Source organism: Monodelphis domestica, chromosome 2 (assembly GCF_027887165.1).
Source record: "Monodelphis domestica isolate mMonDom1 chromosome 2, mMonDom1.pri, whole genome shotgun sequence".
Classification (NCBI taxonomy): Eukaryota; Metazoa; Chordata; class Mammalia; order Didelphimorphia; family Didelphidae; genus Monodelphis; species Monodelphis domestica.
In genome coordinates, this window is record NC_077228.1 from 169,561,715 (window position 1) to 169,589,590 (window position 27,876).

Here is a 27,876-nt window from a genome sequence, read left to right on the forward strand (position 1 = left end):
GAAGTAAAAAACAGTAAAGATTTAATTTTTTTTTAAGGTTATTTTTATATAACAGAAAAAAGTCTTGATATCCAAAGAAGGGTTAGGGATTAGCCAAAAGATCTGGTTTCTTTAAGTGAGAGAGGGCTGGCTAAGAGTCCCTCATCCCTTACCATGGCCTCACCTTGGGAAGTGGGAAGTTTTAAGGGGTTTCTTGAAGCTTTCCTTCCCATCCTCAGTTTCAGCTTTCCTCCATTTCCAGGTCAGAAAGTGCTGGACCCAGTGGGGTCTTAGTAGCCACCAAGACCAAGTTTCGAGGAGATAGTTCAGGCCTAAAGACAGGGAGGAGTTCCGCATGGCAGCCTGAAGTGGGAAGAAGTCGGAGAGGCTCAAAGGGTCAGAAGCTGCCCCTCCTTCAACTCTCCCCACCCCAGAGGGCCCTCCAGGGGAAAGATCTTTTGAGCATTCCTTAGTTCCCTAGGGAGGCTGGGGCTTCCCGAAGGCAGTAGAGGGAAGGCTGGAGACAATTCCTGGCTCTATACCCTCTCTGCTAGGGTACCAAGCCCCCTTTTGGTATCGCCCTCTTTTCACTCCACTTGTGTCTGGGACCCACCTTGCTCTTGGAGGAAAAGCAGCCGATCCAGTAGGATTAGTGTCTCCACCAGTGGTGCCAGCAGCAGTGCCAGGCTGAAGAATGCCACCACCCGATGTTCCTGTGCCATGCAGGCATGTAGGGAGGCCAGGTCCAGAGGAAGCCCAGGGTCTAGTCCCACCCGCTGCAGTCCCAGTCGTACATATCTGCAGGGCAGCAAACAGACAAAAAAGAGCATTTTAGTGCTAATGATTTCCCCCTATTGGAGGTGTTTCTGAGATAGAACCCTCCATCACAAGTTCCTTCCAAGATTTCACTTTAAAGAGGCTCCCAGGCCAAGGTCTGGAGTAGAGCTTCTGTTTTGAGTGCCTGGAGGCATCTCTACTTTCCCAAGCCCTTCCTTGAAATGCTGCTTCTTCCTGATTCCCCTGTCCATCCATCCCCATACTTACTCTTCCAAAGGCAGCTCGTGGGCCCTTGGGATGCTTTGTACCCCTGGTCTGCAGAGCCCAGGCTGGGCACTCCGGATCACTGTCTCTAGTGCTGCTCGGTAGCAGTGGGTACGGAGGGTAGGGCCTGCCGCCCGAAGCCTCCCTGCATATTCCTCCAAAGCATGGCAAGCCCCCTCTCGGAACTTGTAGGGCAGCCTGTGGTCCCGGAGTCCACTGACCCAGTGGCTGAGGGGGTAGCCCCCAGGGGTAGTCAGCTTCATATAACAGCAGCCCACAGAGGCCAAGGCCACCACCTCAGGGCAGTAGGCAAAGTGCTGTAGTATAGTCACGCTTAGATCTCCACAGGCATGGAGGCCGGTCAGGAGCACACGACGAGGGCCTGAGGCAGCAGGGTCCTGGGATGCTTCTGACTCCAGGGGAGATAGGAGCCCCTCAGACAAATTGGTTGGGTCTACCCAGCTAACAATATGTTTTGGGGGGCGATGGGGGACAGCTGAGATGATCTGTGTGAGAAGAAAAGCAGCAGCACATAACTCGGTGCCGAGCGTAAGGAGACACTTAATAGATGCTCACTAACTTGAGGTTTAGGGAGCCTAAATTAGTATCTATAAAATCACAGAATTTTGAACTAAAAACCTTACCTTAGAGATTACCAATATAAACCTAATTTGTATTGGTGAGGCAACAACCCAGAAAAGAGACATGACTGTTGCAGGAGAAGAGGCTAAATTGTCACAGAAGACTGTCACAAGGAAGAGGCTAAATTGAGATGTGAGCTCGGATTTCAGTATTCCAAAAAGAGTTTTTTCCACTCAGCATCACATGGCCTTCTTTCTGCATCTCTAACCATTACCTGCTCACTAGCATCTGTCTCCAAATGTTCATAATCTCTTGGTACAAAGGATCCTTCCTCCACAATCTGGTACCTTCCTACCTTTTGAGAATTCTCATACCTCTAAATACCCCCAGAATATTCTCTCTTTCATTCTTTTTTCTAAAGCCTTACCTCCCACCTTAAAATCAATACCAATTCCAAGGCAGAAGAGTGGTTAAAGGCTAGCTAATGGGGTTTAAGTGACTTAGCCAGTTCACACAGCTAGGAAGTGTATGAGGCCAGATTTACTAGAATGGCTCTTTATCTACTGAGCCACCTGGCTATCCCTCATTCTAGTTAATGAATTCCTAATCATCCTTTAAGTTAAAAAGCCCAATTCAGCTATTACCTGCAGGAAGTCTTCTCTGATCACTTTCCCCAACCACCTAGAAATCTGGTTCAAAACTTTCTGGTGCATTTGTTAGGAATTATAGTAATATGTATTTGCTTTATTTCCCATTAGTCTATAAGTTCCCCCCAGGGTTGAGGAGAGCCTGCTTTTATCTAACATTATTACCTCCCCCACTTCCTGTGCTAGGCACAGCGCTTTGAATTCCTGTGTACCTGTTAAGGAGGTAGCACTTTGTGTGCGTCTCTCAAATTCCCATTCTTTCCTCTGCTGTCAGAATCTGCACAGCCCCACCAGGGTGGTGGTAATCAGGGCCTGGGGGGTAAGATGGTGTAGAGTCAGGATCCTTCTCCCCTATAGTCAAGAGGGGGAGCAGTGGACTGGAGCAGGAGGTCTGTCCTGAAGAGACAGTCTAAAATTATTTGATTCTGACAACAGGAAAGAGAGAAAGAGGTCCACACCTTCTTGGCCCAAGTCTTTGGAATTGTCAGAAGAAGCCCCAGTTGAAGATCTCCCAGTCCAGGAATTCTTGGGAATACTGGTTATCACTCCTACCATAAATGTTGTTAGGTACTGTATCATGGGCTTCCTATTGCCAGGCCTCCTCCCAAGAAGAAAAACTTTCTGCTCTGTGGTCCAAAGGTCAGAGACAGGAGCAGGGCTGGGCAAAAGACGGGAAGGAGAGGGAAGCTGGGGGCACAGACCTTGGGACAGCTGAAATGGGATAAGGTTAGGATTAGAAAAGCTTTACATGGGGGGGCGGGGGGGGGCCCCTAGGTAGCTCAGTGAATTGAGAGCCAGGCCCAGAGATGGGAGGTCCTGGGTTCAAATGTGACCTTAGGCACTTCCCAGCTATGTGACCCTGGGCAAGTCACTTAACCCCCTCTGTCTAGCCCTTACTGCTCTTCTGCCTTGGAATCAATATAGTATTGATTCTAAGATGGAAGGTAAGGCAAAACAAAAGCCTTGTATAGCTTTCTCAACCACCTCCTTGGGGATGGAGACTCACCTGTGGTTTCCTCCTTTTTTCCTTCTTCAGGATACTTAGGAGTTCCTGGTCGAGATGCTGGGCTCTTTCCACCAGTTTCCTATCCTTTTCAATGCCAGTCACAGAAAGCCCCAGCCCTAAGGCCAGGAATCGGGTGAGATGACCCTGAAGCCATGAGAGTAGGGATCAGAGTACATAGTAGGTGTCCTTTCCACCCTTCCTTAGGCTTGGAGGCCTAAGATTGCATTAGAGGGTGAGGAGAAGGACTTGGGTGTCCCTGTCTCCTTAATCCTGTCTCTTGTTCTCTCCCCCTTCTCTACCACAGTCCAATTCCTTTGCTCAACCCCTTTTCCAATTCTGTACTGATGGTAGCATGCCTCCCCCTTTTCTCAAACCCAGAATGGATTCTGGCTGTACTACCTCCCAAATTCTCTCCAACAGAGATTGGGATACTAGGGAGGCTTGACCTGGACTCACCTGGCCAGAGCCCACATCCACCACCTGGTTGCAGCTCGTAAGATCACTCAGTTTCTTCACCAGCTGGAGAAGAGGGTAGAGGGTTTAGAAGTAGAGGAACAAAGATCTCTGAGCCATTGGCTCTTGCTCACCAGGGGCAGGAGCCAGTAACTGGGCAGAGGGGAGGGGGAGTGCTACAGAGGGAGCAAACAACAAAAAGCCAGGATACCCAGAAACTGGAGGAGTGGAGTGGGTGGGGGAGAATGTAAGAAACAGACTAGGAAGAAGGTCCCTGCTCTTCTCAGAGATCTTCCCTAACCTGTTCCCTTTCTGCCTGGATCATGGAGTGAGAAACACTGCCCTACACTACCTCACCTCCATCTCCCCATAAATACCACCATCCCTAGGGGCTTCAGATGTGAAAAAAGGACAGAGCTGGAGATAGACATAAAGAAAACTGCTCAAACATCCAGAGAGACTGACACCAGCGAAAACAGGAAAAGGAAAACAAAGCAACAAACTCAGAGAAAGATGGAGCCTAGAGAGTAGGGGAGACAGCTGTGTATGTGTTGGGGGGATGTTGTGGCCTTGGAGTCCTTAGGAGGAGAGAAGTCTCCATGTTTCCCTCCTTTGCCTCACCAATCCTAACCCCCTCCCACCCCACTTCCCCCATTCTTCCCTTAGTTCTCTCTTCATTCCCAAGCCATTCCTCACCTCTCCTAGTCTCCTTATCTCATGCTGTTTCTTGGGCTTGACATGTTTCCGGAACTGGGCTGCCAGCTGAGAGCTCTGGCTGGGGTTCTCCTGGAACTCAGATGGGCCCAGAGATTCAGGCATCCGGGTAAAAGTCAGGGCACGGGCAGTAGCCTTCAGGGCCAGAAGGGTCAGTGGCCACACTGATCTGTACCTGAGACAGCCCAGGCCCCCCTGTGAATATTCCTACCACAACCAGAACAGATTACCTGACCACAAAATGAAGCACTCATGAAGTCCTGGAGGAATTTTTATCTCCAAATAACCCTACCCATGAATTACAGATGGCTACATGAAGTTAACTTCTGATAATTATTGTTTACCTGAAAACTAGTCCCATACCTGATCTCTTCCCCAGCACTGGGCATATCAAGTAGCATGGTGGCAATCTCAGGTGGGGTCAGCCCATCTAGAGCTTCTTGCCATGAGCTGGGGAGCTTTTCCCACAAACAGTCTGTAAAAAACTCCTACAGAGTAAAAGAAAACCAGTTAGCTCTAAACTGCTAAGGGCCTCCCAAGGCAAGCACCACTTTCCCCCTTTCCCTCAAATATAGGGATGTATGATCCCAGGCACTTTGGATCATAATATTTAAGAGATGGAAGGACCTTTGGAGGCCTTCCTCCCTCCTAGGCTATTTCCCCCCTTCATTTTAAAGATGGAAAAAAGGGAATTTGGAGAGCTTCCTGATCTGAAAAATAAAAGCAAGATTAGACCTTTAAGATCTTTTTCAACTGGGGTCCTAGGAACATGAGTGGTTAACTGGCTTTCCCTAAATCATAAAGATGGCAATGCCAGGACCAGGATTTGAGTTCATGTCAGCTGATGCCTCTCATTTGTTTCTGCAACTTTATCACGAAGGCCTTGGTTGGAAGGCAGTACAAAAGGATAATGGATAAATGAAATCTACAGATGTCCCCAAAATAAATACTTAAAGTTTCTATCTTCATTTCTTCTTCTACATGCATAACAACCCCCCATTCCTGTCCTTAAACTACTTTACCTACCCTCTCTCCCCAATTACTTACAATGATGTAGGCATCCAGGATGAATCCATAGAGGGGAAGAACATGGGTCAAATCCACAGCTAGCTGTCTCCTTCCCTCTAAAGAGAGGTTTCTAGCAGCAATTCCGGGCATCCTGAGGACCTACAAAGAGAAGATATTAGAAGACAGAAAAACTCTAGATGGGCCTCTTTTGGCCCCTAAATGAGGCTGTACCAAAAATGAAAAAAGATCTGTAGGATTTAGTGGGCTTAGGCTGAGTAGGATTTAGTGGGCTTAGGCTGAGGAATGAGGAAAGAATTACAGGATCATTGAATGTCAAGAGTCAAAAAGAATCTTGGAAACCATATACTTCAAACTTTTCCTCTGATAAAATGGGGAAACTAGCCCCTAGAACCATGCTCCCCATCTCATGTTCTACCTCAGCTCCCTCAGAGGCCAAATTCTTAAGTGCTTATAACTGGTCATAGTAATAACATTAATAATCACTAGCACTGATATGTTGCTTTAAGGTTTTCAAAGCACTTTACAAATACTATCTCATTTGATCCTTACAACAACTCTTGAAGGAAGATGAAATTATCCCTACTTTACAGATGAGGAAGCTAAGCCAGACAGATTTAAGTCCCTTGCCCGAGGTTACCCAGCTAGTGTCTGAGGTCAGATTTGAACTGAGGGCTTTTTGAATTCAGGTCTAGTCCTTCATCTGCTTAGCCATCTACCTGCCTAAATTTCAAAGAAAGAGGAAAAGATCTTTATATGTACAAAAATATTGACAGCAGCATTTTTTTTTGGTGATAAAGAACTGTAAACTACATAAGTCCTCATCATTTAGGGAATGGCTATATATGAAATATGGTATGTAATGTAAGTATATTGGAATACAAATGTGATGAAAGAAATGAAAAGATGATTTCACAGAGGTCTAGGAGGACTTGCAGGAAGTGGATATAGAATTAAATGTGTAGAACCAGAAAAATTTTGATATAACATCAATACCACAAAAACAAATAATTCTAAAATTTTCAAAGTAACACTAATCAACTTAATAAACCATGATTCCAGAGGAATGATGAATGCTCTTCACTTGATGACAGATGATGGACTAACATGTAGAACAAGAAAATCATTTTTTGATGCGGCCAATTTATTTTGTCTGACTGTTTCTAGGAGACAAAGGCTCTGTGTTTGTCCCCCCCCCCCTTCTTTCCAGGAATTGGGAGAAAAAAAAACAAAACTGAATGTCTGATAATTTTTTAAAACGAAAGTTCAGTTAAGAAAGGCATTAAGCGCCTACTATGTGCCAGGTGGTTTACAAATATCACATTTGAGACCACAACAACCCTGAGAAGTAGATGCTGTTATTGCCAGTTTATAATTGAGGAAACTGAGGCAGGCATAGGTGAAGTAACTTGGCCATCCATCCTTAGTTAGGAAGTATCTGAGACTGCTAAGAAGTCAGGTCTTGATTTTCGTGCTCTTGCTCTATTCATTTTTCCACTTAGCTAAATAAAGGGGGAAATGACTGGTAATGATAGGGATTAATTTTGAAAATTAAAACCTCCTCCTGGCTGTTCCATGAAGAAGACACAATCTTTCAGCTTAGAGCATTCTTTCTGGCAGTCCCCTATTCCTAGAATACCTTCCCTCCTTTGCTCCAAGTAGGAGCCTCCCTGGCTTCCTTAGTAAAATGGCACCGAAATTCCAGCGCTTTCCCCCGCTTTTAACATTTCCTAATTATTCTGTATATAGCTTGCTTTATATACATTTGTTTGCATGTTTTCTCTCCCACTTGATTTTAACCAGATTTCTGTCCAATTAGATTTTTGGGACTGAATTTTGCCTCTTTTTGCATCCCCAGTACGCAGCCTTGGTGACTAACAGACATACAATAGGCACTTGCTAAAGTTTATAGGTATCTCCTATTCATCCTATATATATCTTGATATATATGTATATATGTATGTATTTGCCTGGTTGTCTCTTATTAGATTGTAAGTTTGAGGTCTGAGACTGTCTTTTGTCCCTTTTTGTATTCCCAGAGCTTAGCACAGTGGCTGGCAAATAGTAGGCACTTAATATTCATTATTTCCTATTTATCTTGCATGTAGCTTGCTTTGTGTGTGTGTGTGTGTGTGTACATATATATATATACACACACATATATTAGCATGTTGTCTCTACCACTAGACGGTAAAACTTCTTGATGGCAAAAGCCTGCCTTTTGCCTCCTTTTATATCGCCAGAGCTTAGTACAGTGGCTGGCACATAGTAGACACTTAATACACGTTCAGTGTTTGATAGTAAATCGCTTGGAAAGAGGTGAAGGGAAGATACCGGACACGTGCCCGAGAAAAGGAGGAGGAGATAGCGTGGGAACGTAGAGACGTCATAGAGCGGTAACGCAGGGCAACGTCAAGCGCCGGCCAGTGTTGGGGCGGAGCCCCCATGCCTGGGCAGGAATGAAGGCAAAGGAAAAGGCTACCTCAACAACCCCAGGCTCCGCCCCACCCGTTCTCCCGGAAGTGAGGCCTGACTCGACGGCGCCCCCCGGTCCCTCTCCCAACAGCCCCTTTCCTTACCGTCTGAGTTGTACTTCCGCGGCGGCCGAGGGGCCGGGGAGCGCGTGCCGCCCCCGCCCCCGCCGACCCCTCCGTTTCCTCTCCAGTCCCCCAAGTCGGAGTCACTCTCCTTCTTCCTCGAGGTGGGGGTCACTAGGGAGGCCGTGGGTCCTCAGGCGTGCTCCCGTCGCACGACTCCACGCGTTCGCCCTCGTGTATGCCGCCTGCATCCGCGCAGGCGCGGTTCCCTCTCCATTTCCGGTTTTGGTCGCTTCCGGCTTCTACGGGGGCCGTCAGAGGAGGTGAGTGAAGCGAGATGGGGCTCGCGCCTGGCTCCCGGCCCGGGGTCCCTCCGGCCGTGTTGGGGCTAGGTCAGGGGAGGGGTCACACTCCCGGGCCGAAAGGTTCATCGAGGCCCCAGTTGGCCCTTGCGGCGCTGTGGGGTAATGATGCCAGCCTGCAGCAGCCTCCTTAAGCTCAGCCTCAGTTTCCCCTCCTGTTTTTTCATCCCTTTCACGGGTCAGGAGCCACCGCTCGGCGGGACTGTTTCGCAATCACGGGATTGAAAGCCGCAAGGCGTCTTAGAGAGCATCTAATCCCCTCTCCTGGTTCTATAAATGGGGAAACTGAGGCCCAGAGAAGGGGAGGTGGACACCAAGGGCCTGAAGCTTCAAGGTACTTTAGCTCCTGAGATGCTGAAAGGGCAAAGTCTGGGGGGGGGAAGCTGAAAGATCCTGGAGGACTTGGAGAGGGGGCAGATATCTCTGAGGGGGCAAGGACAGAGTCCACCCACTTTGGGGGTTTAAACTTGAAGGAGGGCTACTCTTTGGCTGACATCGACATGGTAATAATGATCGAGGTAGCAAGTGTTACAATCCACATTTTTCAAAAGGTGTTGGATCTTGAACCATGTGGGTTGCAATCACTTTCTAATTGCAGGACATCAGGCGAGTCACTTTCAGCTTCTGTGCCTCTGTATCCCAGGGAAACTGATTTGCCACGAACAGGATTGAAACCTACATACTCTTTCTAAACCTATTGTTTTTTCATCTGTATTATGCTGCCTCTCAACATCCCATTCATTCCTCTGCTTTTAAGGAAGTTGTCTTCCCCCACTTCCCACAAGCACTCCGACTTTTAAAGTAATTCCTCCATATCCTATCTTAAATCCCTTCTACTCTGGGTATTTTCCCCTATTATCTAAAGTTATGCCAAGGCTTATAAACAGTCCTTTTACTACCAATCTATTGGACCCTTAGACTCTGGGGTCAGCTTGGTCATTCTTCTCTCCATAGGATATGCTACACACCTCAAGATGTGGGTCTCTGTCCTTTGGCCAGGAATAAGCCCCCCAAATTACCTGTTTTTAGAAAACATTGTCTAAAGCGAGATCCCCTCTGATCATTCTTCTCTCCAACCCTTCTTGACAATGTCTACTCTGATTCTCAACTTGGACTTTGGGGACTGTCCTCCCCCAAAAAAGGCAACTGAGGGGAACCACAGGCACCAGCGTTTCATCCAACGACAGCGGCGGCTGCAAAGGAACCTTAAGCAGAAACAGACGCAGGTCTCGGCCAAGACTTCAGGATTGGGGCATCCTAAACCCCAAAATAAAGGGGTGACCCTTAGCACGAGTAGCAAACAGAAACTCCATCCCCTCCCTGAACCTATAAGGGAGAAACCCAATCAGAAAAATGGAATTGACAGGCCCTTGAGCAGGAAAGTATCAACAGTGTCTTGGTTGACACCAGCTCCTTCACGGAAGACCAGTTCACTATCTGTGGTATCTAAGGTAGATCTTCTGTCAGAGTTCCAGAGTGGTCTCTGCTCCCTCCCACCTGCCCGAACCCTCCCAGCAGGAACAGAGAAGGGCAAGAAGATGGTGGCCCTTGACTGTGAGATGGTGGGCACAGGACCTAAAGGCCATACCAGTTCTTTGGCCCGATGTAGCATTGTGAGTTACAGTGGTGATATACTATATGATGAATACATCCGTCCTCCCTGCAAAATTGTGGATTACCGGACCAAGTGGAGCGGTATCAAGAAGGAGCATATGATTAATGCCACCCCTTTCAAAGTGGCCCGGAGAGAGGTGATGGGAGAGGGGATGGGGTTGGGGGAGGCCGGGATTTGGATTTCTTGGGTCCTCTTAAAAGGGAACAATCAGAGGGAAAAGGCTTGACGGAGGTTAGGTGAAAAGGAAGGCTTCAAGATAGGAAGGAACTGGGCTTTTTTGAAAGGTGGTGGGGAGAGAAGGGGTAGTATCTTAGTCAATACTACATACTGAGCACAGTACCCTGTTTTGGAACTAGGTAGAGAAATGGTCCCTAAGACAGGTTAAACTTATCCTTCCTTTCCCCTTTGCCAACTTGAATAGAGACTAGAGCAAAAGATCAAGTTGTACAGAGATCTCTAAATATTATGGGGAAAGGAATGGTGTCTATTTGGCCTTCTAGACTAAGAAAGATGCAGAGTAGGATTGAAAAGGAAGACAGATGGGAGTAATCATGTAGAATGTAGGTGATTAAATGTTCTTAGGTGTTTTGTCCTCAGTCCTGCCACTACTCTTAGACCTTGGACTGCTTTTCCCTATCACATAAAGAAAGGAGTCTTAGGGTACCCCTAGGTTCCTAGGGTACCCTTAGGTTCCCCTTGGAAGAAGGGGAATACATCTATTTCTCAAGTGATCAGTGGCTAGCATTATTTGGCCTGAAGTCATGCAAGAATGTCAGGACTAGATGAAACGTTAGAAAGCATCTCATCCAACACCATTATTTTACAAATGAGGAAAATGGAGGTTCAGAAAAGTGAAGTCACACAGTGAAGTGAAGTCATGGCAAACATGGCGCTATACTCTCCTACCTGTCTTGTCCTGACTTAGTTTAGCATCCCCTTCACAGAATGTGGTCTTTGTGATTCCTGACTTCCATCATAGGACCTGCTTCTGGATTTCTTCCAAGTGGTACTGTTCGATACATTTGTGTGTATTCAAATTAAGCACCTCTTATGATACCCAACTCCAGCACAGTGAGGACCTAGGCTTTGGCTGCAAGATTTGTCAAAAACCTGCAGGTGGTGCCCTTGGGCCAATTCTCTGAGCTGCTCTAAGGTGCTTGGTATATTGTGCTTTCTATTAATCTCTGCCAATTGAGCCTGTCCCATAAACTCCCATTGTACAGGAGCTTGTTCTGGTTGCCAAGAAAGACTCAGGCAGAGGTGAGAGAATCACTGCTCTTGGGGGGGAGGGGAGGGAGCTCTCTGTATTGGGAGATATCAGAAGCCAGAGGATAGAATTGAAGGGAAATTTAGACGTAATCTAGTTCATTTTAGAGATTGAGGCTCCAAGAGGGGATATGACTTGCCTCTAGTTCCAGAAATGGTAAATTACAAAGTCAGACTTCAAATCCAGGTTTTTTGCTAAACGGTTCTTTCCCCTCAAAGTCATTCACAACACAACATAGTTTAGGTGGAAATATGGAGGGGAAATTCCAAATAACGACATAATTGGTTAAATCAAGAGAATTCTGGAAAGGAGTTGGAAGAAGTAGAATGTAGCAGGGTGAAAAAGGGGAAGAAGGATCACAGATACTGAGGCCTTGTAAAGCTCAAGATAACTGAGCTAGATTGGGAGTCCTGAACCTGCTCTGGGGAGATGGTAAGAAATGAGGGAAATAGCAAGTTGTTGCTAGCAAGGAGGAGCATGAAGGCCTGGCCTGGGTTGTTTTATCATTTTTAGAAAGCATTTGCTGCCTGTTTACAGATAGCCATATGCTTTAGGGCAAATAAAGTATAATAAGGGTAATGGCCCTTGTTTTTGTTTTTAAACCCCTTAGGGTACTGAGTATTAGTTCCATGGCAGAAGAGTGGTAAGGGCTAGGCAGTTGGCCATAAGTGACTTATCCAGAGTCACATAGCTAGTGTCTGAATCCAGATTTGAACCCAAGACCTCCCTATCCACTGAGCCACCTAGCTGCCCCTTGCTACATGTTTTTGGACAGGCATACCAGAACATATGTTACCATTTCTTGCAGAGTAGACTTCCTGAGGAGGCCCTGTGCATACTCTAATCACACTGTTTCTACTTGAGATATTTGAGGTCTGAGCTAGGGAACTTGTCTTCAGAGCAGGGATTCCTCACCTTTCATCATGGACTCCTTTGGCAGTTTATTGGTGCTTCTCAGAACAATGTTTAAATGCTGGATGCCAAGGAAACCTATTATATTGAAGTGTAGTTCTCAAAGGGTGTGTGTGTGTGTGTGTGTGTGTGTGTGTGTGTGTGTGTGTGTGTGTGTGTGTGTGTTTTTAAAGTACAGGGATTCCAGGTTAACAACCCTTGCTTTATAGCTTGTGGCCTGTTCTTTTGGCTCCCACAGTATTGCCATGTAATGTTTTGAGGATGATTTTTTAAAAACAATCAGGAATTATTTGGTACCAACTCCAGCAAATTAAGTAATAAAGCTGAGACTATGGAGTTTTTAATTTTTAGAAAGAGTTGTGGTTATAATGTAGTAAAACTTTTTTTTTTTAAGGAAGGCAATGATCATATAGTATAATATAGTGGAAAGAACCTTGGTTCAAATTCTCACCTTTTCCTTTGTGGAAAAATCATTTAATGTCCCTAGGCAATCATTTCTTCATCTATTACATGAGGGGTTTGGATTAGATAGCTTCCAAGGCCCCTTTCATCTTTAAATTTGTGATCTTATGGTTTTCTTATGAAGCATGTTTGATAGGGGTCAAAGGAGTTGGTGTGGTGGAAAGAATATTGGATTTGAAATCAAAAGCCTAAATTCTAATCCCTTCTTTGTCACAGATTAGCAGTGTGATACTGGATAAGTCATTTCTTGGGGCCTTAGTTCCTTCATCTATAAAATAAGTGTGATGGATTAAGGTCACCAGCACTAAAATCCTATGGTCTTCCCTCTTGAGTACTCTAAAACAAACGTAAATACAGTAAAAACTTAGGCAACCTTACACATTGGTAATGAGTACAGTTTTGGCTAAGAGTGAGTAAATTTTATCATTGAGTTGGTGAAGGAAAGGGAGAATCAACCATTATATTTCCAATTCCACATAGAGTGGAGCTCTCATTTGATTAAGCTAGACAGAGATATCTTAAAGGAGGGGAATCACAGAATTTAGAAATAGTGACAGGAGGAATATAGTTTGTGGAGCTAGAGTGGCTCTTGAGAAAAACACACTGGACAAAGAAGATATGGAAGGGGCATTTCAGCTAAGTAGGGCCATGCTGCATTTGTACATGGAGCAGAGACTTCACCCAGCCTTCTTCCTTGAATTTCAGATCTTGAAGATACTCCTTGGGAAGATTGTAGTGGGCCATGCTATCCACAATGACTTCAAAGCCCTTCATTACTTTCACCCCAAACCCCTTACACGGGACACCTCCCGAATCCCTATCCTTAATTCCCGGGCTGGCTTCCCCGAGAATGAGTCAATCTCTTTGAAGCGCCTGACCAAGCAGCTGCTTCAGCAGGACATTCAGGTAAGTGGGTGGGAGTGGGGAAACACTTTCCAAGCTCCAAAAAGCATCTCTAAACTCCCTAACCTGTAACAATCTGCACTGCCCCCCCCATTCCTCCTCAGCTTCAGTCTCTGATCCTTTTAGTCTTCTCTTTCTGAGCTTAGACCCTTCAGCCTTAACTAACTGTACATATCTAATGTGGAGGTCTAATAGGGATAGCTCTTGGCTTAAAGGCAGGGCACCTGGACTCCAGCCCTAGCCTTGCTTCTAATTTGTTTTATGTAACCTTTCTCAACTCACCTCCCTTCTCTGGTCTCATTTTATTTGTCTGCAAAATGACGATAGTCATAGCTATCCTCATTTCTTCACAGCTTGATTTTCTGAATAAAATGAGGGTAAGGACCTAGAATTGGATTTCAATAAGAAGATTAAGTAAAGGATGGTCTTCTCAAGAATAGTCATAAAAGGGGCAGCTAGTAGCACCATGTAGAGAATACTAGGTCTGGAATTTGGAAGATCTGAGTTCAAATTTGACCCCAAAGACTTCCCAGTTGTGTGGCCTTAAGCAAGTCACTTAATTCCAATTGCCTAAATTAAAAAAAAAAAGTCATAAAACATTATTAGTTATTCACATCCCTGGATATGATCTCATTATACCAGTCTCAGGGAAATACCATTTCTTCCAGAACTCAATTTATTTCTGCAGTTACAAAGAAAAGTGAAAAAGAGCTGAGACCAAGGACCCAGAGAAGAGAAGCTAATGATGTCCGAGGCTTCAGGGTTCTGAAGGGCAGTTCTCTGAAAGTGGAGAATAGATTTTATCAGTATAGAATGCAGACAACAGTAGGGATTTCTCAAAGGAGAAACCCTGAAATGAGATAAAAGGAATTCTCACTGGGGCATTATTTCCAGAGTGGTCTGACTTTGTCAAAGGAGAGAGAGTGAGATGGTTTTTGTTTTTGTTTTTTAAATCAGGATAAGTGATGTCCTGTTAAGGAACTTTTGGGGCTGGAACTCTCCTTTTCTCATCGCAGATCAGTAGCTGTTCTGCTTGAGGTAAAAAGAGATTAAGTTGATCTGCCTAAACTTACATAACCAATATGTGTTAAAAGTGGAATCTGAACCAAATTCTTCCCAATTCTGATGCTAGCCCTCCATCTACAACACCACATAGTCTCCTTACAGCTGAAGGGAACAACTTAGATGAAATACTTATTAAGGACCCACCACATGAAGGGCAGAAATAATTGAGAAAACAGAGGTGGTACATGGGAAATAGGAGAAGCCACACCTTCTAATCTCACCATAGTCTCATTCCTTCTTCCCTTAGGTAGGGAAGAGCGGGCATTCCTCAGTTGAAGATGCCAAGGCAACCATGGACCTCTACAAGTTGGTGGAAGTTGAGTGGGAGCAACAGCTGGCCCGGTCTCCTCCCTCTCAGGAATAGGGGAGGTGGGATCGTGGGGCTTGATAGCCTTTGCAGGAAAAAGGCATCAGATGAGAGTAAACAACTGCCCCAGGTGGAACAGACTAACTAACCAGCCCAAAATTTAGGCTGGAGCTGTTGGGAAGTGAATCTGCCCCAAACTCAGTCTCTCCAACCATAGACCATTGAAACTTTCATCACAGGTGTTGTGTCCTACTTTTCTAGAGTTTTCCCCTCTCAATCCCAGTGAAGGGGTGGGGTAAGGGGAAACTCCCTACATTCAAAGCCAGCCTTGCTGCCCATCCCTTCACATTGATACTTTAGGCTGGTCACAAGTCCCAGTGTGCCTTGCTCCAGCCAAGTGACTTGACCAACAGGACAGTGCTGGGATGTGTAGTTTCCCTAGGTCTCCCCAAGTGGCTATGATGAAGTACTTTTGTCCCAAAGTACTGTCGAATAATGCCATTTGTAACCCAAGACCCTCTTCTCCTCATCCCGGATACTTGGAGGAGACACCTTTGATGACCAGTTGATTCCCTTTTTTTTTCCACTGGGGTAGTAGGAAGCAAGAAATCCAACTTTTTTCTGGTAACTTTTTAAATAGTCCCTTTCCTAAGGAGAAGAGGTATTTATTTGAGTCCCAGGTGCCTGCTGAGAAAGCATTTATGTTTTCAATCTCCCTCCTTCATGTTAAGTGAAGCTTCTAAATGCCCAAGTTACTGCCTTGTAAACTCACAAAGGAATTTTTATAAAGGAAGAAGTATTGTTTTTTGCTACTTATTAAACCAATTTGGGACAATGTATTTTGTAAAAGAATGCATAATAGTGGGTAGCTACAAGAAGTTCAGTAAAGGAGCTTCCTGTTATTTGAGTTTGAAAAGCTCTGATTAGCACTCATGTGGATAAGACCAATCACATGTTCTCATCACGGACATTTACTAAGGATCTTTAGGTTGCTATTTCATGCCCCATTCTTTGTTCACAAATCTGTTCCATGCTGCCGCGCCCCCCGCCCCCAACCAGACATACTGTGGGTAATAGCAATAAATTCGAAGGAAGAGGTATAAGTGTGGCATCTCAAAGCCAGTAGAACATGTGTAAGTCTAGATGGTATGTCTCAGCAAGAGTATGTCTGAATGCCCTGCCATAGTCCCATCAAGTCTGCTATTTGGTGTTCAATTTTGAGCATGCGCCATTTTTCATAGGGAGATTAATAAGCTGGAGCTCACCTGCAAGTGGGGCCTGGGGGGGCCTTGAAACCATGCCATTAGAAGCATGGTTGGTGGAGGTGGTGTGGTTAAGACTGAAAGAGGAGAGACATATTGGTCTTCAGATGTTTGGAAAAAAGATATACTTCCTCACTCCACTGGTTAGAATTGAGAAGAGACAGATTTCAACTTAATATGAAGAGGAATTTGACCTAGAAAGAACCTTAGAGATCACTTCCTGGTTTTCAGATGAGGACAGGGTTAATTGACTTGTTCTAGGTAACAGAGGGTAGGTAAGCTGCAGAGCTGAGATTTGAAAATTTAGGTCTTTTATTCCAAACTAGGGTTCCTTTTGGACACCTCAGTGGGATTCATGTTTTTGCTGGGGTCTCTGAAGACCCTTTGCAGTTCTGAGGTGAAATCTATAAAATGGATCATTTCAGTTAGTGCCAGCCCTGTTTAGCATGGAAGCCCCGAGGGTATTCTTTGTGCCCTTCCTGGGTGTGCAGGCTAGACTCACTTTGGGCAGCGCAGGCATTTTGTCCACATGAGGGCCATGCTTCAGTACACATTGCCTTGGCTCTGGAGACCAAAGCCACCTCTGTGGCTGCCATTAGAAGAGAGGTTTCACTACAGTAACAGGCCCCAAGCATTAGCTCATTGAGCCCTTCCTAACATGACTACATGCATAGGCAGCCAGCAAGGCCTGAGCAAGTTGGGTCCTGTCAGCTCAGTAGGCAGTAATGTCCATGTTGGCATAGAGGGAGTGACACTGCAGAGTCCTTGAAGAGAGAGAAGCAGGCAGTGTGTGAAGTCTGCACAGCCTGAACAAGGGTTATCTACATTGGCCACATCAAGAACCAGTGTTGGACACAAAAAACAAATTAAGTTACAAATATACATTATGGTCAGGGAAGAAGAAAGAAAAACTCATGTCATCGGGGTCGACTCAAGTCCAAATCTCTTGCCTTTATGGGGACTCATCATTAAAAGAGTGACAAACCAGCTTATATATGTGGAATTCAGAGTACATCTATCTAGCCTGGCAGAAGGCAGTCTTGAGAATTGTCTACTAGATGATAAGGCCTCCCAGGGCCAGAGAGAGTGTATTTGCCAAATTGGTCCAATTTGAGTAAAACCCGAGTGTCCAACAAATGTTATTTTTCAATGTGTATATCATTTTTGAGGTTTCATTTTAGTGGTGAATCCTACATTTCATTTAATATAAGCATTTTGTCAGTCCCCTAGGAAAAGGAATTCTTTAGGGCAGGCAGTTGAATGAATGACAGAGAAGAGGTTCAAATTTGTGATTTCATTGGTTTTAAGGTATCCTAATGAGAAAACTAATTACCAGTGAAGATCAGCAACTGCTCTCCAATTTATAGCCTTAGTTTCCTGGGAGCCCTGAAAGCTTAAGTGACTAGTCTAGAGTCAGACATTACTTTTCAGATTATAACCCAGGTCTTCCTGACCGTATGGTAACGTGTCGCATTCAGACAAATGACAACAGTTGACAACAAGTATATAAATGCTACCATAATTTGTTGGTCTCACAGAATTTCATCGCTGCAAGGAATACAAGATTGACCCAATCTGTACAAAAAGGATTGCCGTGCAGCATAATGGACACCAGACATTTGTTTAAAGACCTGAAATGGGAGGGAGCCTACAGTGTACACCTGTTCCACTTTTGAATAACTTATTTTGGTTGTTGGGAAACCTTTATGCAAATCAGGGTCAAATTTACCTTTAGTGCAACTTCCATCTATTGCTTCAAGTTCTGCCCTCTAGGAGCAAGTGGATTAGGTCTCATTGACCTTTTACATAGGCCTTCAGATCCTGGAACATATCTGTAATGTCCCTGTTGTGTCTTATGCAGACTAAATATTTGAGTTCTCCATCCTGCTATGGCTGGAATTTGAATACCTTCACTGCCCTTGTCACCATTCTCTGGACATGCTCCCAACTCAAATGTGTGCGGAGCTGAACATGGTCTTCCCACTGTGATCCGAGCAGTGAAGAAAATAGCAGAACCCCGCGTTCTTGGACATTGCCTCTTAGTGTGGCCCCAGATCACATTAGCTTCCCAGGGCTGCCGCATCTTGCCTAGTGGACTCATTTGGAACCGTGACCCACTAAAACCTCCAGACACCCATTTTGTACTTGTGAGGTTAACTTTTTGAACTCAATTTGACTTTACGTTTATCCCTATGACTACTGTATTTGCTTTGGCTCAATGTCCTAGCCTACCTTAAGACCTTCTTACATCCTGATATATCTGTCAATTGGAAAACATGCCTCCTGTGCCTCTGAGTCATTCAGATGCACAGGGCCCTGCACAAACCCCATGGACTACCTTCCAAGTTGACAATTAGATGATTAATGATTATACTTTGAGTGCAGCCAAACACTTCTGAATCTCCTTAATTGTAATATCATTTAACTCATATTCCTCCATCTTTTCCACAGCAATAACTTGTGAGACCTTATCAGGTGCTTTACAAAAATCTCAGTAAACTAAGCTATTCTGATCTACCAGGACAGTAACCCTGTAAAAAAAATGGAAATAAGTCTTAAAAAAAAAACAAAACCCTTGCTTTCTGTCTTAAAATTAATACTAAGTATTTGTTGCAAGGCAGAAGAGTAGTAAGCGCTAGGCAATTGGGGATTGAATGACTTGCCCAGGGTCACACAGCTAGGAAGGGTCTGAGATCAGATTGGAACCCAGGACCTCCCATCTCTAGGCCTGGCTCTTTATCTACTGAGCCGCCCTACCTGCTCCAATAAGCCTATTTTTATAGTCATTCTTGACACAATTGCTTAATTCCTTCTTAAGATATTCACTAGTCATTTTAATGTTATTTCTGAGTCCCTACAGAAATCAAAGTCCACATATTTGGTCTTAGCTCTTGGTAACTTCCATTTTCTTCCCCTTTTTGAAAATTGAAACATTCTTCTACCTTTTTCTGTACCTGAGTTCTCCCAAGATCTTTCAAACACCAGGGAATGGGAGCTCAGCCAATGGGAGTATCTGCCAATTCTTTCAATACTTGAACATCAGGTGTGTCTGGGACAAATAAGTACCCTGAATTCATCAAGGGCAAGCAAGTATTCGCACAGCAGAAAGAGAATCTAATTTGGAGTTGGAGGACCCATTTTCGAATCCCATTTCTGCTGCTTACTATCTGTGTGGTCTTGAGCAAGTCAATTCATTTCAGAGTCTCAATTGCTTTAGCTATAAAATGAGGGGGTTGGACTAGATTAATCTTCCTTTTAGCTCAAAGTCATCTTATATTTCCATGAAGTGTCTAAGAATAGCTAAAATACAGCTGCCTGATGTAGATCATAATTTTATGAGTCAAATTTAGAGCTTACTTATCTATAAATAGGAAAGTTGGTCTAAGTGAGCTCTGGTCATCTGTGGGCTATAATATCAATGGGATTTGGAATTGGAGTACCTTGTTAAAATCCTCTACTTTTTTATACTTGTATTTGGTCCTTCTCTATAAATTGAAGGGGTTGGATTATTCAATACTGATCCCTGATGGATATTAACTAGAACTTAAACAAAATCAACTCCATTGTTATATGGATGGTTATCATCTAGGTCATAGTATTATAGTATTTAAGAGGTCAACAAAATACTTTCATCACAACAGTCCTGTGAAGCAGGTGGTGTAATCCCCATTTTACTAATGAGAAAACTAAAGCTCAGAGGTTAAGCGACATGGTGTCGGAACTAGGATTCAAATTAATGTCAGAACTGTTTTTGAAAATTAAGGGTTTTTTCCCTTTATTCAAAGTCCTCTCCACCCCCCCCCCCCCAAGAAAGACACATAACAAATATAATCAAGCAAAACAAATTGTTACCTCTCCTGCTGGGTGTGTGTACACATTTGTAGATGGCTCAATCTGCCCTCTGAGTCCATCTCTCTCAGGAGGTGGGCAGCATGTTTCATCATGAGTCCAGGGGAAGCACAGCTGGTCATTGACTTGATCAGAGTTCTTTTAAAGGACTCTTTCAGTCATTTGTCTTTGTAATATTGTTACTATTATTGTACAAGTTATTTTCGGTGATTTGCTCATTTTAGTCTGCCCCAGATCATCAGTATCCCCCAGTTTCTCTGAAATCTTTCATTTCTCACAGCATAAGTGCTGCATCACATTCATGTGACTTGTTTAGGCTTTCCTTAATAAGACATGTCTACAGATTCTAGCTCTCTATCACCAAGAAAATAATAATTGTTCATTTCTGTTTTCTCTTTGATTGGGGTTGGAAGGGGCGGGGTAATAGACCTCCTAGTGATATTTATTCATCAAAGGGTAGGCATAGTTGAATAGCTTTTTGGTTATACTTCCAGATTGCTTTTCAGAATTGCCTGGATCAATTCCCAACTTCTGCATTAATGTACCTGTTTTCCCAGGGGGCCTCTGGTATTATTTTCCCTTTTGGGGGTTAACTTTAACCATCTGAGGGATCAGTTGAACCTTAGAATAGTTTTAATTTGCATTTATCTAATTAACGATTTAGAGCACTTTTATTTTCACATGGCTATTGATAGCTTGGATTTTTTCCCCTGAAAACTTAAGCATATCCTTTGACCATCTAGAAATTGGGGAATGGCTCTTATTCATATGAATTTGAATAATTTTTCTTCATGTCTTAGAAATGAGATTTTTAGCAGAGACATTTGCTACAAGATTTCCTCCATTTTCTTGCTTATCTTCTAATTTTAGCTTAATTGGTTTTGTTTGTGGAAAACTTTTTTAATTTTATGTAATCAAAACTGCCCATTTTGCCTTCTGTGATCCTCTCCCTTGTTTGGTAATGAACTCTTCTCTCCATGGACCTTTCTATTGAACTATGAGATCTAGTTCAACTTCCCCATTTTACAGATGAAGAAATTGAGATGAAGCAATTCCCAAGGTACTGTGTGGCACAGCTGGGACTAGAATGGAGGTCTTTGAGTTCCAGGCAAAGGTAAATATCCTTAATAAAACACCACAGATCATTAGATATGCAAATGAGCTACATACAAATACTATAACTAGTTAAAGCATATTGCCTTCACTGGATTTATGGGTCAGGGTGTTTTCATAGTCTTATGTGTTTGCAGCATACAAACCCTCGGGAGACCCCAAAGCCTGGCTTTAGTTGGCAGGGCAGGCCTTCTGTCTTGTTCTACTCTACTGCCCAGGAGGAAAGTTCTGTGCCCTTGCACCATCTCCTTTCGCTGCTCCATTGCTGTTCTTCCCATGCCCTCTTATTGGAATCTTGCTGAGCCCTTTCTTGAGGACAGAGAATCCATTGCAGCTAATATGACCTTTTACCTCTACCTTTTCCCTTCTTTTCCTCTGAATATCAATCAAAACATGTTCCATTTCTGATGATTCTATCACTAGCTTCCCTCCCACGCCACACCCCAGACTGAAAAAATCTTCTGTCTTTGACTCTTTCCCTCACCTGGCATCTAATCGGTCACCAAGGCCTCTCCATTCTCCTTATTTTGTATTTATGTCCTCTCCACTCCCATGGAGACCCCCTTAGTTCAGGCCCTCGTTAACTCAATTAGAGGATGCAGTCATCTCCCAAATCACCGCCTGGCCTGTATCTCTCCTTTCCAAACCCTCTTTCTTATGGCGGCCAAAAATCCCCCTGAGGCATAGCTCTGACCTTGTTCTCCCTCTTCAGAAACTTGGCATAGGTGCCTTAGCTTCCAGGTTCAAGGAACCCCCCCAGCCCAGAATCGAAGGCTGGCTGTCTCCCTCTGCAGCTTTATTCCTTGGTGTTCCCTCCCATGTGCTCAGTGCTGGCTGTCCTGTTCTCTGCCTTCTCTGTGCCTCCATGGCCTCCCCACAAGGCCTTTCTTGATACCCACTGGCCATGAACAATTCTTCCCTCATTGAATTAAAAAAAAGCAACCCATACCTTCTGTCAGCATGGAATCTAGAAACCCCAAACTTGTGGCCTAGTGGGATCTGGAAACCCCAGGTTTGACCTTGTCACCTGAGAGTGCCTCCTTGAGGAAAAAGTCCCACTTCACTGCCTCTTAGACTAACAATAGACCTTAACATGCCAAATGCCTCTCCTGGTCTCCAGAAGCCTCTCCCAGTATATCACACCAGGGACCTTCAACTTGCAGACTGACGCGGTACCTACTGTGCCAAATCTAGCCTAAGAGGCACTGAAGTAGGACTTTCCCTGGGGAGGAACTCTCATGTGACGAGGTCAAAGTCTGGGGTTTCCAGATCCCACTAGGCCACAAGTTTGGGGTTTCTAGATTCCATGTTTGGTCAAGACTGGACGTCACTGACCAAACAAATAGACAAATGGGGTTGGACTTCATCACTAAGGTGGGAAAGCCTTGGGGCACAGGTACTAACAACTGGCATTTAGGGGCATTCCCCAAAGCAGCCAGCACATTGACATTTGAGTCAGAAAGGTAGGCAGTCTGCCTTTGGCAAAAACTAACAATCAAAACACTACCCCATTTCCCCAAAGTCTTTAAGTCCTTCAAATCTGGTGGGCTCTGAAGTAATGCCTTTGGCCTCCTCTCTCCTGCAGACTTCTCATTCCTCCTGCAGAATTCTCCTTTTGTACAAGACTGCCTCATTGCTGTAAGAGAAAACAAGAGAAATCCATAAACACATTCTTTAACAAGATTTGATCAACTCCCAATATACTTACTCACTATAAAGATTATCCCAGATGTTAACCTTACTTTGCAATCCCATATTATTAATTCTATTAATGTCTATTCTACACCAATTATAAAATTATGTAGGCTACAAGCTTAATCAGAAAGATTGCCTTACTCTACCAAAATAATCATATAAAAAGCAACCCTACAAACTATAGAAGTATAAAAGCAAAAACAAAATCCACATCACAGGTTATTCAGGACTTGTAAATCCGAAAATGACCCTTTCCTCCTGTTTCGTGGCCAAAATTAAAATATTGTCTAGCACCAAGTAAAATTCTAATTGAATATTCTATTACAAAAATCCTCAAATCTTATTTTTAAAAACTGCATGACAATTTCAGCTTCAAAACAATTTTAAAAGTCAAATTTAAGTTTCAATATTGAAATTGACTCCAAAAATTCTCAAGATTGCAAATGCTTCTAATTTTCCTTAATTTAAAAACCTCTCACACACCCCCTTGGGGAGGTTGAAATACTAGAGATTTAAAAACTGTTTTCATTCACCTTTAACTACTTAACAACCATAATCATACTTAAATAGCTTAGATTTTTTACTTCTATTACCTATTTTACTTTATATGAAAAAAAATGTTGCAACTGAGTCAGCCAATGTAGTCTGTAGATAAAAAATATTGTTAAAATAATTCCCATATTCTAGGCCTTGCCTTTCTGAGGTTTTCATCATAGGATTACAGAAAATTTGCTATAATAGGAGAAAAGTGGGAAGTAACTTAAAATGGGGGAGAAAAGCTTCCTAATTTTGAATATTAATGTCATGTGTAAGTTGGTAATGATCAGCAGTCACCTGTAGAACTTGACAGAAACTTTGCCCTTCCATTCGCCCTGTTGACTGTATCAATAACCAGTTTCCTCCATAGCATTTCTTTTCCCAATTTATCTTCCCATAAAATTCACCCTTAGATGGCAACTCTCTCTAACTATGCTCAGGGTTCAAAATAGATTATCTTCTGTTATTAACAATTATTTCTAGGCTCCCTCATTTCTTTCCTAACTTCTTCTGATGCTATTTTGAGACCAACTAACACTCTGGAATCTCTGCTGCAAATTCTCAAATTAACAGATGTTACTTTCAAGCTTCTTAACAAGGTAAAATGCTCCTATTTTAAACTTTTCCTACTTCAACTAAATTTGGGGAATAAAACTCTTCTTTCCAGATTCTCTACCTAAAAGGGACTTTCCTCAAGGTCAATATAATTCTCAGGGAATATAAAATGGCCAGTTTTATGTCTTTTACCAAAATATTTCTAACTTATCCGGATTCAGTATCTTGGGGGCTCCTTCGGATTTCTCATAGATGTCTTCAGGAATCCTTCAGATTCTAGGCTGCAGGAAAATCTTGTCCAGGCTTTTGGCTCCTAAGAAACGTCTTGAGGTAAAACTTAACTTTAATAGGTTTTAATCACTTCACCTACACTCCAGAACTGGGGTGGTAAAATACAGGGCATTCCTAGAAATTTCATAGGAGTTTCCCAGGTGGGGAATTCCTTTCTCTATTAGCGGTCATGTGCCAATGATCATCAGAAATAATGCTCACAAAACAATTAGTTCTCTCCACTTAAAAAGGAAAATTAGTTATCAGCATTTACTGGTCTTTTTAAACAAAAACATATCTATTGTAATGGTTGAAATCTGGAAATTTACCTTAAAAATTCCAAAAATCAGGTTTTAGTTCATTGTCCTTTACTTAAGTAAAACCCACAAAAGTTTTCTCTCCAAACACAAAACTTAGGGTTACAAAGGAAAAGGTTAAAAATTATCTTTAACTCAGAATACCTATACAATTCCCTTCTTGTCCTAAGTCCCTCAGAATTGTTCTGGATCATTGTATTGCTGAGAAGAGCAAAGTCCAATAGGTGTTTTCTGAATAAATATTGAGTTTAGGTGACTCAGTGAACTGAGAGCCAGGTCTACAGATGGGAGGTCCTGGGTTCAAATTTGACCTCAGACACATCCTAGCTCTGTGATTCTGGGCAGATCACTTAACCCCCATTGCCTAGCCCTTCCCACTCACAGAATTGATTACATAATATTAGTTCTAAGAAGGAAGTAAAGGTTTAAAAAATAATGTAAGATTTAAAATTAGGTTTGAATAAATATGAGAGTTATAAAAGTAAGATTGTGGTCGCCATTTATAAAATATTAACCCTTAAGTCAGAAAAACTGTTAGAAGCTCTTATTTACAACAAGGTGGAGATATTAAAGCAGGAAATATAGGAAGGAGGTAGAGAATTGTCTGGTCTACCAGACTAAGTGCTGATCGGTGAAGTCCAGCTCAGCCCCTGGCAAGAACTATCTAATTGTAACAAGTCCCAGTTTCCAAATTGAAGACCCAGTGGTGGTCTTCAGCCCAGGTCACTCACTCAGCAAGCCTCTCCAGAGGCAGAATGCAGAATACATGAATGAATCCCCAGGCTGGCCTTTTTAAACCAGTTTTCTTGATGTCACTTCCTATTGCTCCCCCACTTCACAGAAACCAATCACAGCTTCTCAATTTGCCTAACACTGGGGGAGGGGGTGTGGCCTTTGGAGGTGTGAGATTTCTCTAGTGACTTGTGAAGGCTCTTAATGGTTAGCAAGGTGCTAAGTAGGGGTACTTTAAATTCTTGATTTGACTAAATTAAAGGTTGCTGATTGATTACATTAAAAATAAACTAAGAGAATTCAATTCTCTCTTCTCAATAAATAAATATTGAGTTGAAGTATATTCTTAAGTTCACATTTCCTCCCTCAATGCTTCAGTAATATCTGCGAGACCCTTCCTTCTCTAAAGTCTATGATCCAGTGACCTCTCAGCCTCATTTTTCTCTCCCATAAAAAAACTGAATGGAAGGCATCGAGGTGACAGTTGATAGAGCGCCAGCCCTGGAGTCTGGAGGACTTGGGTTCCAATCTGAATGCAGATACTTCCTAGCTGTGTGACCTTGGGCATGTCACTTAACCCTCTGCCTAGCCCTTACCCTTCTGTCTTAGAGATCTTACTAAGACAGAAAGTAAGAGTTAAAAACAAACAAACCACTAAATGGGAGGTTAAATTAGACAATATCTAGGGCTCTCTGACCAGCTTTAATAGTCTTCCACAAATACAATTGGAGTACTGAGATGCAAAGAAGAGTTCTATATTCAAACAAGTGGTGCTTCTGAGCCCCAGCACTACTCTACTGGCTGTGGTTACTTCTGTGAAGGGGGCTTTGTTTCACCTGCATTCCCTCTCTCACAGGGTTAGTGTGAAGATCAAATGAGATCAAATGCTTTGTAGCTTCCTGTGATGATAAATGTGAGCTGTGTAGTTAACTTATCTGAGGTTCAGTTTCCTCATGTATCAAATGGGAATGATAATTGCATTATCCACCTCATGGAGTTGTTAAACTCAATCCCATTTATTAAGTACTTCTTAGGGGTGAGGCACTGTTCTGTGTAAGGGGATAAAAAGATGAAATAGGCATGGCCCCACCCTCTTCAATTTCACCCTCAGTATCATTGTGAGTTAATATCACTGGGAGGTGACTTGCCCAAGATGTCTACAGGAGGGCTCTGATACTTTCTTAGGGAGTAGGAAGAGTTTTCATCTGCCTATGAATCCCCTCTATGATATCATTCATAAGGCTGGCCCATTGGCCTGGCCTATCCTTCATCTGAAGACTTCCTGTGGTCAGGAGCTCATCCCACACCCCATACTGGATGCCCGGGTCATAGTGGAAGCCCTTCACACCCTGGAATCTTGTTCTGTTGCTTGTTTGGAAGAAGTCCAGGAAAGGTATCCAAATGAAACAAGCCAGATTATCCCAGGGAAGAGAAAGAAGACAGTCCCAGCCCTAGTGGAATGGGGAAGATGGAGTCCACACCCACAATACTGAGAGACAGAATTGAGCTAGATGGGGCCCAGTCAGAAGTAACTAAGTGTGACAGGGGGGATGCAAGAGACTGGAGCAAATGCTGTTCAGGGAGGTCTCCTGAAGGAGTTTATTCACAAAATGGAACAATGTCAGGACTAGAAGCAATGAATTCACTGAGTCTACTCTGAGGTACCCCAGAGACCCAGAGAAAGGAAATATGCCCAAGGTCATGCAGGGGCAAATTGAAGATTTGAATGCAGATTTTCTGATTCTAAATTCAATTCAACAAAGTACTAATAAATTCAGAGCACAGGTTAAGCCTAGGGGATACCCAAACCAGTCTCTACCATCTTCCTGCCCTTTCTGCAGAATATTTTGTCTCCCCTATCACACCAGGGCTCCCCATTGCAAAGAGAGTGCCTCTTCCTTCCAAGGTTTAACTGAGATCCTGCTCCATCTACCAGTGTGCAAAATGTGGGAGATTGAGAGGGATGATGAGTCTTAAGTAAGGAATTCTTAACTATTCTGGGTCATGGACCCTTTTGGCACTAGTGAAGCCTGTGGACCCTGCCTCAGAATCATATTTTTTAAATATATCAAATCAGACTCATAGGAACCAAATGTAAATTGGTTTATAAAAATCAATTACAAATAAAATAGAAAGGAAGCCAATTATATTGAAATGTAATTAATAAAAATGTAATAAGAAATTTTTTATCAAGTTTATTGGGCAGTTGGGTGGCTCAGTAGATGGAAAGCCAGGTCTAGAATCAGGAGGACCTGGGTTCAAATGTGACCTTAGACTCTTTCTAGTGTGATCTAGTTCACTGTATGATCCTGGGCAAGTCACTTAAGCTCCATTGCCTACCCCTTATCATTCTTCTGTCTTGGGATCTGTACTTTGTATGAATTCTAAGACAGAAGGTACTGGTTAAAAACATTTTTTTTTTTGCATAGCCCAGGTTAAGAATCTCAGGTCTAAAGAGAATAAACTTGCTGATGGGGATAGTTTACACCAGGCAGAATATGATGAAATGTCTGAATAAATGATATAGCTGTTAAGTGATATGGGATTTCAGAGGAGAGAGATCATGTCCAGGAAACAACTCTTTGTGTTGGAGGCACTCAGAGGACTAACTTGAAACTCAGATTATCTGGAATCTGAAGGCTTTAAGATTTAGGAGGTGTGAGACCTT

At 43.3% G+C, this 27,876-nt stretch overlaps 2 protein-coding genes across 4 annotated transcripts; one reads left to right on the forward strand and one right to left on the reverse strand.

Moving 5' to 3' along the window:
* Nucleotides 1-4: 4 nt before the first annotated feature.
* Nucleotides 5-8,165, reverse strand: METTL25B (methyltransferase like 25B). 2 transcript variants are annotated; one of them, XM_007482083.3, is made up of 9 exons: nt 8,028-8,165; nt 5,470-5,589; nt 4,786-4,910; nt 4,405-4,597; nt 3,712-3,774; nt 3,256-3,399; nt 1,024-1,526; nt 593-777; nt 5-311 (listed from the first exon to the last, which is right to left on the reverse strand). In XM_007482083.3, exons 2-9 carry the CDS (start codon nt 5,578-5,580, stop codon nt 160-162), a joined length of 1,476 nt encoding a protein of 491 aa, XP_007482145.1. In that variant the 5' UTR covers nt 5,581-5,589; nt 8,028-8,165; the 3' UTR covers nt 5-159. The 2 variants fall into 2 exon arrangements, with proteins under 2 accessions (XP_007482145.1, XP_001367562.1); XM_001367525.4 differs by having other exon boundaries at nt 5-342.
* Nucleotides 8,166-8,170: 5 nt separating this feature from the next.
* Nucleotides 8,171-15,717, forward strand: ISG20L2 (interferon stimulated exonuclease gene 20 like 2). Of its 2 annotated transcripts, none has more exons than XM_056816235.1 (4): nt 8,171-8,308; nt 9,302-10,098; nt 13,309-13,509; nt 14,819-15,717. In XM_056816235.1, the coding sequence occupies exons 2-4, from the start codon at nt 9,436-9,438 to the stop codon at nt 14,933-14,935; spliced, it is 981 nt and encodes a 326-aa protein (XP_056672213.1). In that variant the 5' UTR covers nt 8,171-8,308; nt 9,302-9,435; the 3' UTR covers nt 14,936-15,717. The 2 variants fall into 2 exon arrangements, with proteins under 2 accessions (XP_056672213.1, XP_056672212.1); XM_056816234.1 differs by lacking the exon at nt 8,171-8,308 and adding an exon at nt 8,544-8,681.
* Nucleotides 15,718-27,876: the final 12,159 nt, after the last annotated feature.